Genomic DNA, 15,576 nt, shown 5'->3' on the forward strand with positions numbered 1-15,576 from the left:
GGGGTCCTTGTGCATGAGTCGCAAAAACCCAGCTTGCAGGTGCAGCAGGTGGTCAGGAAGGCAAATGGGATGCTGGCCTTCATAGCGAGGGGGATTGAATATAAAAGTAGGGAGGTCTTGCTGCAGCTGTATAGGGCATTGGTGAGGCCGCAGCTGGAGTACTGTGTGCAGTTTTGGGCGCCGTACTTACACAAGGATATTTTGGCCTTGGAGGGAGTGCAGAGGAGGTTTACTAGGCTGATACCGGAGTTGAGGGGGTTGAGCTATGAGGAGAGGCTGAATAAACTAGGATTGTACTCGTTAGAGTTTAGAAGAATGAGGGGAGATCTCATTGAGACGTATAAGATGATGAATGGGATGGATAGGATAGAGGTGGAGAGACTCTTCCCGCTCAGAAAGGACAGTAGGACTAGGGGGCACAGCCTCAAGATAAAGGTTTAGAACGAAGTTGAGGAGGAACTTCTTCACTCAAAGGGTGGTGAATCTCTGGAATTCTCTGCCCGTTGAAGTGGTGGAGGCTACCTCACTAAATATTTTTAAGACGCGGGTTGATGGGTTTTTGATAAGAGAGGGGATTAAGGGTCATGGGGAGAGGGCGGGAATGTGGAACTGAGCCACGACAGATCAGCCATGATCTTACTGAATGGCAGGGCAGGCTCGAAGGGCTAGATGGCCTACTCCTGCTCCTATTTCTTATGTTCTTATGAATCTTCAGTTTGTTGAACACAGGAAGGACTATATAGGATGGCATACCATGAAGCTTGAAAGGAAAGAGGCAAGACATTTCAAAAGGAACACGAACCATATGAAACTGAAAAAGAAATGGACTGACATCAGTGGAGAAATTCTGAGCTCAGGTCAACAGGACGACAATCAGCTAGAAAATTTACTTTATGCTATCCAGGAGTGCAAATAAAAGATGCATGATAATGTATTTAAGTTTACACTTTGACATCCAATGGATGCATTTTAAAATGGTGCAACACATCAACTATCCAACTGAATAGGGAAAGGGAACTCTTCAATGCAGATACAAGTACAAATGCAGAATGACAGTGGTCTGACATCACACCAAATGATGAGTATGTGTCGGTGCAGAGCACCATCATTTCTGCAGATCCGTGGGCTGTTACTGATCCCGGTTAAGCACAGGTCAGCTTTTTTATCTCTAAGAGGGAAGAAAAGTGGAAAAAATTAACACGTGTATAGAATTACAAAGTGACAACTCTGGAGTTCTGAGTTATAACACATGGCTAGCAGGGTATGTAATTCAGTGCAAGGGGCTTTAGACAGTAAATCACTGGAATTGACTTTTAATGAAGAGGGGAACAGGATTTTTTTCTCATTGTTGCAACTGAAATATGCAAATCAACAGGTTCACTGCGGTCCAATATCACACTGAATAGTGAATGTATAGAACTTTAGTTTTATCAATGGTTCGTGATCCATCTTTTTTCCAATGCTGTTCAGTGTTCTTTCCAGTGGTTATGTTGCTACATATCACTGACGCCACAACAGCACATCACTGAGTTAACAGTGGAAGGCTGTCAATGAGGACAGCACCAAACCGTTGTTGTTACTGCTCATTAAAATACCAAAAACCCACACTTGCCTCTTCTGTTTTTGCCGATCTCGCTCCTTCCGTGAGGATGAACCCAGATGTTGACCTTTCTCCAACTCTTCACCAGCTGCTTTCAGCACATGACCTTGGACTGATGTTGGCAATTTGGCAATCAATGGTGCCACCAGCCAGACACCTGTCCGCTCTGATGAGCTGCACATAAAAACAAAATTATCTTCAAGTACAACAAGAATGCATAAATACCACCGAAAGTATGTCTGGAGTTCTAATCAATTTCAACAGCTGAACATCTTTCCATATCATGAAAGTCCTGGAAACGACAAGGTTGCTGGGATGATTCAGAGATGAATTCAATTAGCAAACACCATTAGTCAGGACACTAAAATTAACAAAACACCTCTTCTCCTTTAAGGAAATCCTTTCACCACGTTTTCGGTCACCAGTCCTAATATCTTACAATATAGTAACAGGACAAGCTAGAAATACTCAGCAGGATTGGCAGTATCAATGGAAAGAGAAAGAGTTATTGTTCCATGTGTGCATCCCCTTGAAACATTAACTCTACATTTCTTTCTTCACAGATGCTACCAGATCTGCTAAGTATATCCAGTACTTTTTCATTTCTATTTCAGATTTTCAGCATTAGTTGCATTTTGCCTTCATCTCCTTTTATGACTGTCAAATTTTAACTACCTGTTCCTATGAGCATCTTGGGACCTTTTACCACATTAAAAGCAGAACATAAACCTAAATTGTTATTGACTGAGTTAAGAGAGGGAGAAAAGGGAAAGATATGGCCAGAGTACTTGGTGAGAACTACTCAATAACCTGCTACAGTGCTTTGCTGTGATTCCTACCATGTTAAATAATCTGACAATTCACTGTTGAGACACAAATGAAGAATAGCCACCGAGGCAAGGACTCAATAAGCTAAGAGCACATATATGTCTACAAAAGTCAGTATGTTCAAGTGTAGGGGAAGAGTAATCCTGGTAGGTTAGAAAAGATTTTAAACAATAAGCATGAGACACTGACAGAACTACCAGCATTGAGTTAAATAACTAAATCAGACCAAAAAGCTAACAGGAGAATAATTTACACATGAGATTGCAGTAAGAGATTTAAAGCATGTGATTATGATTTAAATTACATATTTTGATTTTAAATATATTAACTGCATTTTTAATAAAGTGATTGCATACTTCGGCCAAGAGCAATTTGTCACAAGGCTTAATGGTATGGGGACTTTCAGACAGAACCACATTTTTAGGAAATAATGAAACCTCAGAATGTGCAGTTTCTTATCAATGGGAATTATTAGCAGCAATGTCTTCAGGACTTCTAATGAATACAATTATTCACAGTCCAAATAAGATGGATGCTGCACATGGGATCATGTGTTTGTCTGGTTTAGCAGCGACCTGGGGAGGAACTTGTGGGAATATTAATTTTGGACTTGGTGCCAAGCGTCCAGTTGCTAAGTGATACAGGAAGTTAGCCAAAGTGCAATTGACTAAGATTTATGACAGGTGTTATTGATAATTTATGACTTCTGAAGATGATTGATCCAGAGCTAATGAGAGGCAGAAGAATTTGATAAGAAAACATATAATTGATCTATCTTGAACCATATAGGTCAGAATTCAAAGAAGTCAAGCTACTCCATGTCTGGAAAGGCCTAAAACTCTTGGATGACTTCACTTGTGATCACTGGTCAAATAAAGATACATCTTTAAATTGGGACACTGGCTTTCGAGAGTCTTTGTATTGACTGAAGAATCCGGCCACTTTACAAACCCTGCTAGCATCAAGGTAGGTGGGGAGAAAATTAGAGCTGCTTTATTCTATCAATTTTTAGGCCTAGATTTCGTTTTCTCTGTTATGCTCCTTAGGAAGAGTTTTCATTAAAAAAAAACTTTAAAATTGTCAACAGCACATCACACTGTCCATGGACTTGAGCAGTGCCCAGGCTAGCATTCTAGGGAACACAGGAACAGAAATAAGTCAGTTAGTTTCATTAGCATATTTTATCATTCAATGAGACCATGGCTGTTGTACAACCTAAATCCATTTATCTATTTTAAGTCCATTTCCTTTAATGCCTTTGGTTAGTCAAAATCTACCAATCCCAGTTTAAAAAAAATTTCTTCTGGTGACCTAGCCATTATTTATCATTCAACCAGCGCCTGAAAAAGACTACCTAGTCATTATAAATTGCTGTTTATGGTACCTTACTATGATAAACTGGTTGCCCCATTTTCCTTTATTATAGCAGCCATAAATTTATCAAACTGTTAACGGACTAACAATTCTTCACAATGGCACAGGACATTGAGCTATTCATGAGGAAAAGCAGCAATAGCTTTTCCCAACAAATGTGTAGGACCCCAGAACAAAAAATTCCAACTGAAATGAATCAGAATTTTCTGCCAGCTGAGAGTTTACAAAACTCACTGTGATGCCCTGACGGGGTGAGGTTTGATCTTCAAGTTATGCTCAGTCAGCATTATAGGAGCTCAGGGCCAAAGTTAAAGAGGGAAAAATATCCCAAAAATCAACTAAGATCCTTTTCCCTGGTCACTATACAGCGAGCTGTTGCAAACTGTATGAATGGCTGTCAAAAGGATATCAAGTGAAGGCAGGCTTGGCCATGATGCATTGCACTGTCAAATATTGTCTCATATCCTTAAGTTCCAAACATCCAAAGGAAAACTCAAAATAAATCAAACAGTATAAATGCACAGATGAGTCAACAAATAAAAGACTAGTTAGTTGTTTTAATATTTTGATTGTTAGCCTGCATTTTTGCCTTTCAGATTTAACTGACCTGCTGTGCATTTCTAATCTTGATTTTGTATTTCTAATGTCAACATTTTTAAGTCACCTAAAACTCACCTCAGCAATGGTTTCATTTTACTGGTGGTGTTTCCATTTGTACTGCTGGTGCTAAAGACAGGTAACCCAGCATTCACAGTTCCATTACTACTCAGATTGGAAGAGTTCATTTCAGCTGATTTTTGGAATACCTCAATCGTGGCTTTAGCAATGTTTTCTAGCAAGGAATTCATCTCCTAAAATATAAGATCAGACAATATTCTGAGATACACCAGTGGGCATTGGTAGGAAAATTAGACACTCAAAAATGATCACTGCAGCAAACAACTTATACACATTCACTTTCAGTACTTATTCCAAATAGCTTATGAGGTGAAACAAGGGTTTTACAAGACTGAGGTATAATTTTAATTGAAGTGGATGAGTACACCTCAATTTTTTTTTGGTCTTTTAGACACAGGGTATGAGTTATTCAGTTGGATTTTCATCTCTCATAGTAAGAATTGCAGAAGGAGCTTGAATTTAGAAGTATCGTCCTTGAACACAGCACCTACTATTTTCACAGGAGTGGGAACAGGCCTGTTCATGATTTTCCTCTGTGTGCTTTGCAGAGGCAACTGTCCATAGGAATTCGTAAATGCTTCCACTCCTGTGATTTTGGTGAAAGAATTGAAACTTGAGGTGTACAAATTAGACCTAGTAAAAATAATTCTGAATTTTATGGGTCCATGTGGATACCATGATGTGAAGATGCCAGCATTGGATTGGGGTAAGCACAGTAAGTCTCACAATGCCAGGTTAAAGTCCAACAAGTTTATTTGGCAACACAAGCTTTCGGAGTCTAACTCCTTCATCAGGTGAGTGAGGACTTGTGTTCACAAACAGGGCACATACAGACACAAACTCAATTTACAAGATAATGGTTGGAATGTGAGTCTTTACAGGTAATCAAGTCTTAAAGGTATAGACAACTGAGAATGGAGAGAGGGCTAAGCACAAGTTAGAGATGTGTATTGTCTCCAGACAGGGCAGTTAATGAGATTTTGTAAGCCCAGGCAAGTTGTGGGGGTTACAGATAGTGTGACATGAACCCAAGGTCCCAGCTGAGGCAATCCTCATGTGTGCAGAACTTGGCTATCAGTTTCTGCTCAGCGACTCTACGTTGTTGTGTGTTGTGAAGGCTGCCTTGGGAGAACACCTACCCGAAGATCAGAGGCTGAATGCCCATGACTGCTGAAGTGTTCCCTGACTGGAAAGGAACACTCCTGCCTGGTGATTGTCAAGCGGTGTTCATTCATCCTTTGTCGTAATGTCTGCATGGTCTCCCCAATGTACCATGCCTCGGGACATCCTTTCCTGCTGCATGTCAGATAGACAACGTTGGCCGAGTCGCAAGAGTACCATTTACCTGGTGGATGTTGTTCTCATGTGAGATAATGGCATCTGTGTCGATGATCCGGCACGTCTTGTAGAGGTTGCTGTGGTAGGCTGTGTAGTGTCGTGGTCACTGTTCTCCTGTAGGTTGGGTAGTTTGCTGCGGACAATGATCTGTTTAAGGTTGTGCAGTTGTTTAAAGGCAAGAAGTCGGGGTGTGGGGATAGCCTTGGCGAGATGTTCGCCTTCATCAAATGATATGTTGAAGGCTCCAAAGATGTCATAGCTTCTCCGCTCCAGGGAAGTACTGACCGACAAAGGGTACCCTGTCCGCCGTGTCCCGTGTTTGTCTTCTGAGTAAGTCAGTGCGGTTTTTTGCTGTGGCACATTGGAACTGTCGATTGATGAGTCGTGCGCCATATCCTGTTCTTATGAGGACATCTTTCAGTGCCTGGAGGTGTCTGTCACGATCCTCCTCATCTGAGCAAATTCTGCATATACGGAGGGCTTGCCCGTAGGGGATGGCTTCTTTAACGTGTTTAGGGTGGAAGCTCAAGAAGTGGAGCAATGTGAGGTTGTCTGTGGGCTTGCGGTACAGTGAGGTGTTGAGCTGACGGTCCTTGATGGAGATGCGTGTGTCCAAGAATATAACCGATTCTGGAGAATAGTCCATGGTGAACCTGATGGTGGGGTGGAACTTGCTGATATCATACAGTTGTTTCAGTGATTGTTCACCATGAGTCCAAAGGGAGAAAATGTTATTGATGTATCTAATGCATAGCATTGGTTGAAGATCCTGTGTAGTGAAGAAGTCTTGTTTGAACCTGTGCATGAAGATGTTGGCATATTGAGCTGCGAATTTGGTCCCCATGGCCATTCTGGTGTCTGGATGAAAGACTGGTTGTTGAAGGTGAAGACATTGTGGTCCAGGATAAAAGCAGATGAGTTGTAAAATTGCATCTGGAAACTGGCAGTTGTCGGCATTGAGTACTGAGGCAGTTGCAGCAGTGCCATCGTCAGGGCCATCCCCACACCCCCACTTCTTGCCTTCAGACAACCACACAACCTCAAACAGGCCATTGTTTGCAGCAAACTACACCATTGTTTGCAGCAAACTACCCAGCCTTCAGGAGAACAGTGACCACAATACCACACAACCTTGCCACAGCAACCTCTGCCAGATCATCGACATGGATAACATCACACATGAGAATACCATCCACCAGGTACACGGTACATACTCCTGCAACTCGGCCAACGTTGTCTACCTAATACGTTGCAAGAAGGGATGTCCCGAAGCATGGTACATTGGGGAAACCATGCAGACGCTACGACAATGGATGAATGAACATCGCTCGACAATCACCAAGCAAGACCGTTCCCTTCCTGTTGGCGAACACTTCAGTGGTCACGGGCATTTGGCCTCCGACCTGTGGGTAAGCATTCTCCAAGGTGGCCTTCATGACACACGACAGCGCAGAGTCGCTGAGCAGAAACTGATAAGCAAGTTCCACACACGTGAGGACAGTCTCAACAGGGATCTTGGGTTCATGTCGCACTATCTGTAACCCCCATGACTTGCCTGGGTTTGCTAAACCTCACTTGCTGTACTGTCTGGAGACAATACACATCTCTTTAACCTGTGCTCAGTGCTCCTTCCACTCACATTGTTAGCCACTTTAAGACTTGAACAGCAGGTTAGGTGTAAAGATTCACATTCTAATCAGTGATCTGTAAACTGTCTGTGCTGCTATATGTACTGTGAGGCTAGAATTCTCCATTCACCTGACAAAGAGGGGAACCTCAAAAGCTAATGAGTTTACTATCAAATAAATCAGTTGGACTTAAACCTGGTGTTGTCAGACTTCTTACTGTATTTGCCCAGCGTAGATACAGGGCGAGTTGACAGAATAGTGAAAGAGCAAAGAGCGTGAGGGGCTGTGGCTACAACAGCAGGTCAGTATTCCATCACACTCCTGACTTGTGCCTTGTAGATGGCGGGCAGGCTTTGGGGAGTCAGGAATTGAGTTACTCTCAAATTATTCCTAGCCTGCTCTTTCAGTCATTGTGTTTATGTGGTGAGTCAATTTGAGTTTCTGGTCAACAGTAACCCTGAGGATGTTGATGTATTTTATGTCAAGATAACACAAATAAAATGTGGGATTATAGGAAAGTTAGCCCATTTTGATTTTTGGGATACACTTACATGAATCAAGAAAAAAGAATTCCATAACATGTTGTATCAGAGTAGGATTGGTTGACTTCGTCATCAGGTGCCAAGTAAAAAAAACTCCTACTCCTGACAATTATCATTATCATGTTGGTAAAACAACTCTTCCAGCTGCATGCAATTTCCTATATCAAGTGTTGTTTCCCTTCATATTACATCTGAATTACACTCCAGTACAGCATTTTTAAACCTGATGTATTCTAATTTTTGACTCTCATAATCATGAGTCAACACACTACACTGGATGACAGTTGTGTGATGTATTTATCATCCAACATGCAGGTAAAGACAAACCTGTGCTTATTTTAAAATTAGCATTTGATGGGCAAAGCTTGACCAGAATGAGATAAGAGGTTTCCAATGGCTAGTGAAGTTCAGAAGTGCTGCAGAAATTGGATTAAGAGAAATAATTCTTGAAAGATGCAAACTTAGATAATTTTAAATAATAAATTAAGTGTAATTTTGCTTTCTAGGAATGGACAGCCCTCTAAATTCATTTACCAGCATTATCACAAAAGCACACCCCAAAGTCCTAAGATTCATACAGAGCCAGAATTGAAGTTAAACTGTAATGCCTTTAACTTGTATGAAAGGAAATTACTGTGTATGATACAAAAGTGAAATAAAATCAGAAAATGCTGGAAATACACAGCAGGTCAGGTAGCACCTGTGGGGACAGAAACAGCATTGATGCTTCAGGTCCATGACTCTTCATCAGACTAATGAACAAACCTCTGATGAAAGATCATTGAGTTGAAATATTAGGTCAGTTGCTGCCTGTGCTACTGAGGGTTCCTAATATTTTCGGTTTTAATGTCTTTTACTTACGCTGATGACACTCTGTTTAATCATAAGCTGCAGTTCTAATGAGGATTGCCTCATTGTCCACTGATCAAGATTCTGAAATAAATGGGGAAAAATGATCAACTCAGTATTTCATTAAAGAAATGTGTATTCCGTAGCAGAAGGTCATGGAAACTAGAAGCAGGAGTAAGCCACTTGGCCCTTCGAGGCTGCTCCATCATCTGATCATCAAATTCAATATCCTCCCCCACTTCCCAACCATATCCCTTGATCCCCAAGAGCTATATCTAATTTCTTCTTGAAATCAGACAATGTTTTGGGCTCAACTACATTGTGGTAGTGAATTCCACACATTCAACACCCTCTGGGTGAAGAAATTTCTCCTCACCTCAGTTCTGAAAGATTTATCCCTCATCTTCAAACTATGAACCCTAGTTTTGGACTCCTTCACTGTTGGGAACATTCTTCCTGAAATTACTCTGTCTAATCCTGTTAGAATTTTACAAGTTTCAATCTTCTAAACTCCAGTGAATGTAATCCTAACCAACTCAGTCTCTCCACATATGACCTACCATCCCAGGATTCAACCTGGTAAGCCTTCGCTGTACTCCCTCCATAGCAAGGACATCCTTCCTCAGATAAAGACACCAAAACTGCACACAATACTCCAGGTGTGGCCTCACCAATACCCATAAAATTTATGCCTATAGAGATAGGTTACTACTGCTGCGACGAGCTGCAGCTACCAACTGTGTTAACAGGTTGCCGATAGCCAGAACCGCCTCCAGATATGGAAGCAACATAGAATATGTGGCTCCAAAACAGGCCACTTGGCCCAACTAGTCTATGCCAGTATTTGTGCTTCACTTGGGAACCCTCCCATCTTTTCTCATCTAAACCCCTTCTCCTTCATATGCTTGTCTTGTTCCACTTAAATGTATCTATACTATTCATTTCAACCTATTACTGCAGCAAGGCGCTCTACACACTTACCATTCTTCAGTAGACATTTGTCCAATTTCCAATTGGATTTCTTGGCGACCATCTTACATTGATGGCTGCTAGTTATGTTGTTCACCACAAACGGAAACATACTCTCTGTATCCATGACATCAAAATCTTGCATAATTTTAAAATCAGAAAATGGTTACAGCACAGGAGGTGGCCATTTGGTTTGTTGTGTTTCTGCATTTCTTCCTGTTCCAATTCCCCAAAGCCCTGCACATTTTCCATTTTAAATAATTCCCTTTTGAATTCCTATTTCCTTTTGAATGACTCAATTGAACCTGCCTCTATTGCATTCAGGCAGTGTGTTCCAGATCCTAGCCAATCATAGCATGAAAATTTTTTTCCACAATACCACTGCCTCTTGTGCCAATTAACTTCGATCTATGCTCTCTAGTTCTCGATCTTTCCATCAGTGAGAACAGTATTTCCCTATCTACTCTGTCCAGACTCTTCACAACTTTGAATTTCCTCTCAACGTTATTTTCTCCAAGGAGAAGGATCCCAGCTTCTTTAATCTACCCTCGTCCCTGTAACTATTTTCATGAATCTTTTCTCCATCTTGTTTCATGCCTTCACATCCTTCCTAAAGTGTGGTGTCCAGGACTACATGCAGTTGAGGCTGAACCAGTGTTTGATACAGGTTTAACTTAACTTACTTGGCCTCAATGGCCCCATTTATAAAGTCCAAAATGCCATATGAATTATTAACTACGCTCCCAAATTGTCCTACCAGTTTTAATGATTGACATACCTCGGTCCCTTTGTTCCTGCATCCAATTTAGACTTGCACCCTTTGTTTTATATTCCTTCTGTATTTTTACTACCAAAATGAATCACTTCACAATTCTCTGCATTATATTTTATCTGTCAATTGTTCATCTATTCCACTAACTTGTCTATGTCTCTTTGTAGTTTAAACCTTCATCCTCTCGGTTCATGATACATTCTAGTTTAGTATCTGCAAATTTTGAAACTGTATTCTAGGTCATGAATATATCAGCAAGGGTCGCAACATCAGCCCCTGGAGACATCTGCTATCAACATCCAGCCTAAAAAACAACTGTTAGCCACTACTCTGATTCCTGTCGCTCAAGCAATTTTGTATCCATATTGCCATGGTACCCTTTATTCCAGGAGTCCCAGCTATCACAAATCGGTTGTGTGGCACTTTGTTAAATACCTTCTGGAAGTCCATGTTCTGTATGTCAATAGCATTACCCTAATCACACTTCTCCCTTACCTCAAACATACCTATTATGTCATCACTCAGCCTTTTTTAAAGAGAAGTGACCCCTCCCTGCCCCAATCCTGTCCTGACATGTGTACCCACACAGCAAACCTTCTCTGTATCTTCTGAAGCAACTAGTTGCAAAATAAACAGAACCTCTCCAGACGAATAAGCAGCACTTGAGGTGGAGGATGGTGCCTCCAACTCATTCAACCCCCATAAAATCACTATACAACAACTTGTGACATGGTGAGCAAGGGCAGCCATTCAATAAGTCTATCACAAAATTCTTGACGGCTGAGAAAGTAGATGAAATCTTGCAGCAAGGCATCGTCCTCAATTATACAGCTTCGCCTGACCACTGCAACCAGACGAAGCCCTACCAAGTCAAAGTGGGGCTGCCATGTAACAGGACTCCCACTTTAAAATACACCACCCACAAATACAGATGGAGAGTCAAACTCTACTTAAAGAAAATTAAGTAGCACATATCAGACCTTGTAATGTTCTCCCACTTTGGTCACCATTAAACATTTTTAATTGCAGCTCACCTTTTTAACCAATGAATTCTGGCTGACTTTTTTTTAAATTAAAATCTATTCTGTTATTTTAGGAGCCAAATACTCCCTTAGCAAGCTTTTCAATTAGGTTGAGCAGAATGGCAAGATACCCCTTCTCCTTATTGTTTTTGTTGTTTTCTCTTTCAATATGCATCGTTCCTTACCTGTAGAATCCGTTTGATTCTTTGACGTTGTGGGTTGTCGCCTTCCTCACTGTCCAGCTGGCGGTGTGGATAACATATCAGTTGCAAAAGTCGTTGTGCTTGTTTATTTGTCAGAACTGGATCCTGCAGAGCACTGCTATCTTCACACAAGCTCTTTAAACAGCGCTCTCCAACCCACTCCTATGAGGAAAGAAGTCAATAAAAACTTGAGATTTACACAACGTAGTAATGACTTGTGCTACCAAGATCAAGCTGTGTCCCTTTAAAGTCACAAATCTTTTATCAATTAATCTAATCCTCAGTATCTTCACTATCAGCCACAGTGGCCAGTTCCAACTTTGTAATGTCATTCACATCCACTTTAATTCAACTGTTGCTGAAACGTTGTTCCAGGTTTTTCTCACCTTAAGACACTATTTTGTGTTGTTCTCTTGATGGGCCTCCCAACTTGAGCTCATCCATGCTCTCTTGCATTTATCCTAATTCACACCAAATCCCATGTACCCATCACACCTGTAAGTTATTAAATTATACAGGCTCCTAAGCATTCTAATTTCTCATTTTTAAATCATCCACATGTTCAAATTCCTCCATGATCTTGCACCCAACTGACCCCGCAATCTCTATAATGTCCTACAGCTCAATGACCCTCCCATAATGTGTTCCTTCCATCCCTACTTCCTTAATTTCAACACTGGCTGTTGTAATGTCAGGTAACTCTGGAATTCCCTCTTTAAACTACTCTTTCCTTCTCTCTCCTCCTTTGAGATCCTCCATAAATTTTTATCCATCTATTATGTCTCTTTCTTTGGCTTGATGTCTAATTTTATGCAGGGAAATACCTCAGGGGAGTGAAGAATAATAAACCAAACATACCAAATAAACGCAAGTTGCTTATTGAAAAATATCAGGCCTGCATGTAGTGACGAATGGAGCTTATTTCAACAGTCACATGTTGGTGATCCAACTAACATTTAATAAGTTAACATTTTCAAGTTCTACCTTGGTAGCTCAGACTAAAAATACAGAAAGTTCTGTCTAAACGTTGGCATGAAGACAGAGAAGCTTAATTTCAGTGAACATTCCAGATTTAATGCCTCCTTACCTGCTGACAAATATTCTTCAGCACATATTTAGCATAAGCATCTAAACTGGCTGTTTCAATAGAAACAGTCCGGCTGCCAGATTTTTTGACTCCTACATCATCATCTGCAAGGTCCTCCATTCCACCAGAATGCGAGAAGCCAGAGCCTTTTAATTCAGCATCACCTGAAACGGAGAAGGAAAATCTTTTCATTATGTCTGGGTAGTCTGCGAGATTAAATTCTTATTTTACCACAGCACATAACATTGTCTTCGTATGATGAAGCTATCCAGAGCATCCTCCTCTCAGCTCAAGATTATTTACCCAGGCCACAGAACACGAGATTCCTTTGGACATAAGAAAGTAGAAAAGGAAAAGGCAATTTGGATATTAAATGCTCACTCTATCTGCAGTCCATATACTCTTATTCTACAGTTGTCTCTCTCATTACTATCATTGTCTGCTCATTCTTTGAGTATTAACAGTGAAATTTTCAAAGATCTTGCTCCAACAGTGCTGCTGACAGATTATTGAAAAAGCACAGGTGAACTCATCCATTCATTAAAACAAATACTCAGAAAACTCCAGTCATTACAATTTTCCAATAAAGGAATTTGCTGCAAAAAATATTCAGTTGAACAACAATTAGAAAATTTCAACCAGAATCACTTTTCCTATCTTCCATGGGAGCAGAATTGAAACAGTGCAATTTCTAACTTTAACTCTCATGGTTTAAAAAAACAAAAGTTAGAATCATTAGCTCTCTAATAATGTTCTTGATTTTCATTCCATTTAACATCATCAAAAAGCAATGCATTAATAATGAAGCACAGGTCATCAGGCTTCAATCTTGGGAATAACTTAATGCCAATAAACTAAAGGAAAGAGATGAGAATAACTTACAAAAGGACAGAAGTAAAGTTAAGATGTAGCAGGGAGTTCAGTCGAGTAGAATGTGTGTCCTGTAATATATGCAAAGTCTTGGATGGTGCCAGTGTCCAAATGACCACATGTGCAGGAAGTGCTGCTTGAGCTCTGGGTTTCAATGCCTGAGCAGCACAGGAATCACTGCGAGGCTCAGATGTATGTGGGTAGCATGTTCAAGGAGCGGGTCACATGGTAGTTTGAGGGTTTGGAGGCATGAATGGAATGGGTGACCACCAGGCAGTCCAAGAGAACTAGTCAGATGCAGAAATCCCCTGGTGTCCAACACAGAAATGAGTTTTCCATTTTGGAAGCTGGTGAGGGCTTTAGTTCCTGAGAGGAGTGCAGTCAGAGTCAGGTTTGTGGTATTCTTAAGTGGCTCAGCTGTACAAGAAGTGAAGTGAAGAGAAGAGCAATAGTAATGGAGGATTCATTAGGTAGGGAAACAGACAGGCAGTAGATATGACTCCAGGATGGTATGCTGCCTTCCTGTTGCCAGGGTCAAGATCCCAAGGGCAGCTGCAGGACATTTTTCTGGGGGAGGATGAACAGCCAGAGATCATGATCAGCATTAGTACCAATAACTTACGTAAGGAGGGGGTTGGGGTCCTGCAGAATATCGGGAGCTAGGTAGAAAATTAGCAAGCAGGACCTCGCCAGATTACTCCCAGTGCCACTTGCAAGTATAGAAATAGGACGATAAAGCAGATGAATGAATGGCTGGAAAGATGTGCAGGAGGAAAGGTTTTAGATTCCTGGGATATTACGACTGGCTCTGGGTGAGAGGGCACTGTACAAACCAGATGGGTTATACCTGGACAGAGGTGGAATTGAGTTCCTTGTGGGGTGTTTTGCTAATGCTGCTGGAAGGCCTCCAACTTAATTCAGTAGAGATGCACAAACCAACAGGAAACATTAGAGATGAATACTAGAATGCACAATATACTAGGATGGACAGAAATCATTAGGAAAGAGAATAATAAATAACAGGTGAAGTTGGAGTAAGCTAGAAAGTAATGACATATAAAATCAGAGTTCATGAGCATGTATGCAAATATATGGAGTACAATAAATAAGATTGGGGGGGTTACAGGTACAGAATGAATTGTGGAAATATGATGACATGCTGATAGCAGAGAACCAGCTCGAGCAAGGGCAGGGCTTGGTGTTCAATATTCCTGGGTATGAGGTGCTCAGAGAAGACAGGAAAGGATGGAAAGGTGGAATGGAAGACGGTATTCGTTAAGGAGAGCCCTGCAGTGCTGAAAAAAGTGATGTCCCAAAGGGTTCAAGGACAGAGCCAATTTGGCTGGAGTTAAAGAATAAAAAGGGTACAATTACTAGCTAGTGAAAAGGGTGTTGGAGAACACATCTACAAAGGAATTACATAGCGATGCAAACAATATAGTGTTGATATAATTGAGGACATTAATTAGACTGGGACAGTGGTAGTGTAAAGGATGGAGAAGGTCAACAGTTCCTAGGTTGGGGTCAGGAAAATTTCCTGAAGCAGTATGTGTCCTGCCCAAATAGAAAGGATGCACTGCTGGGACATGATTCTTGGAAATTAGGTGAGATAAGTGGAGCACGCGTCAGTGGGGGAACATTTAAGAGACAGTGATCACTGTACATATGCTTTAAAATGATAACAGAAAAGGAAAATAGTCATTCGAGAGTAAAAATAATTAACTCAAGGGGTAGGGGAACTGACTTCAATAGGGCAAAAAAAAGAGGAGCTGGGCCAGTTAGATCAGGATGAAAGGTTGGTGGAAAAAAAATCTGA

At 41.1% G+C, this 15,576-nt stretch overlaps 1 protein-coding gene across 1 annotated transcript in view; it reads right to left on the bottom strand.

Annotated features, from left to right (window-relative positions):
• med12 (mediator complex subunit 12) overlaps positions 1 to 15,576 on the bottom strand; it is a 181,741-nt gene that overhangs the window by 46,614 nt on the left and 119,551 nt on the right. The window contains exons 26-30 of the mRNA XM_080187507.1: positions 12,891 to 13,054; positions 11,786 to 11,965; positions 8,850 to 8,921; positions 4,478 to 4,653; positions 1,613 to 1,774 (exon numbers count right to left, since the gene is read on the bottom strand). Coding sequence (XP_080043633.1) covers positions 1,613 to 1,774; positions 4,478 to 4,653; positions 8,850 to 8,921; positions 11,786 to 11,965; positions 12,891 to 13,054 — 754 coding nt within the window. The remainder of the gene's footprint in view (positions 1 to 1,612; positions 1,775 to 4,477; positions 4,654 to 8,849; positions 8,922 to 11,785; positions 11,966 to 12,890; positions 13,055 to 15,576) is intronic.

Source organism: Carcharhinus amblyrhynchos, chromosome 4 (assembly GCF_965287045.1).
Source record: "Carcharhinus amblyrhynchos chromosome 4, sCarAmb.v2.hapA, whole genome shotgun sequence".
Taxonomy (NCBI): Eukaryota; Metazoa; Chordata; class Chondrichthyes; order Carcharhiniformes; family Carcharhinidae; genus Carcharhinus; species Carcharhinus amblyrhynchos.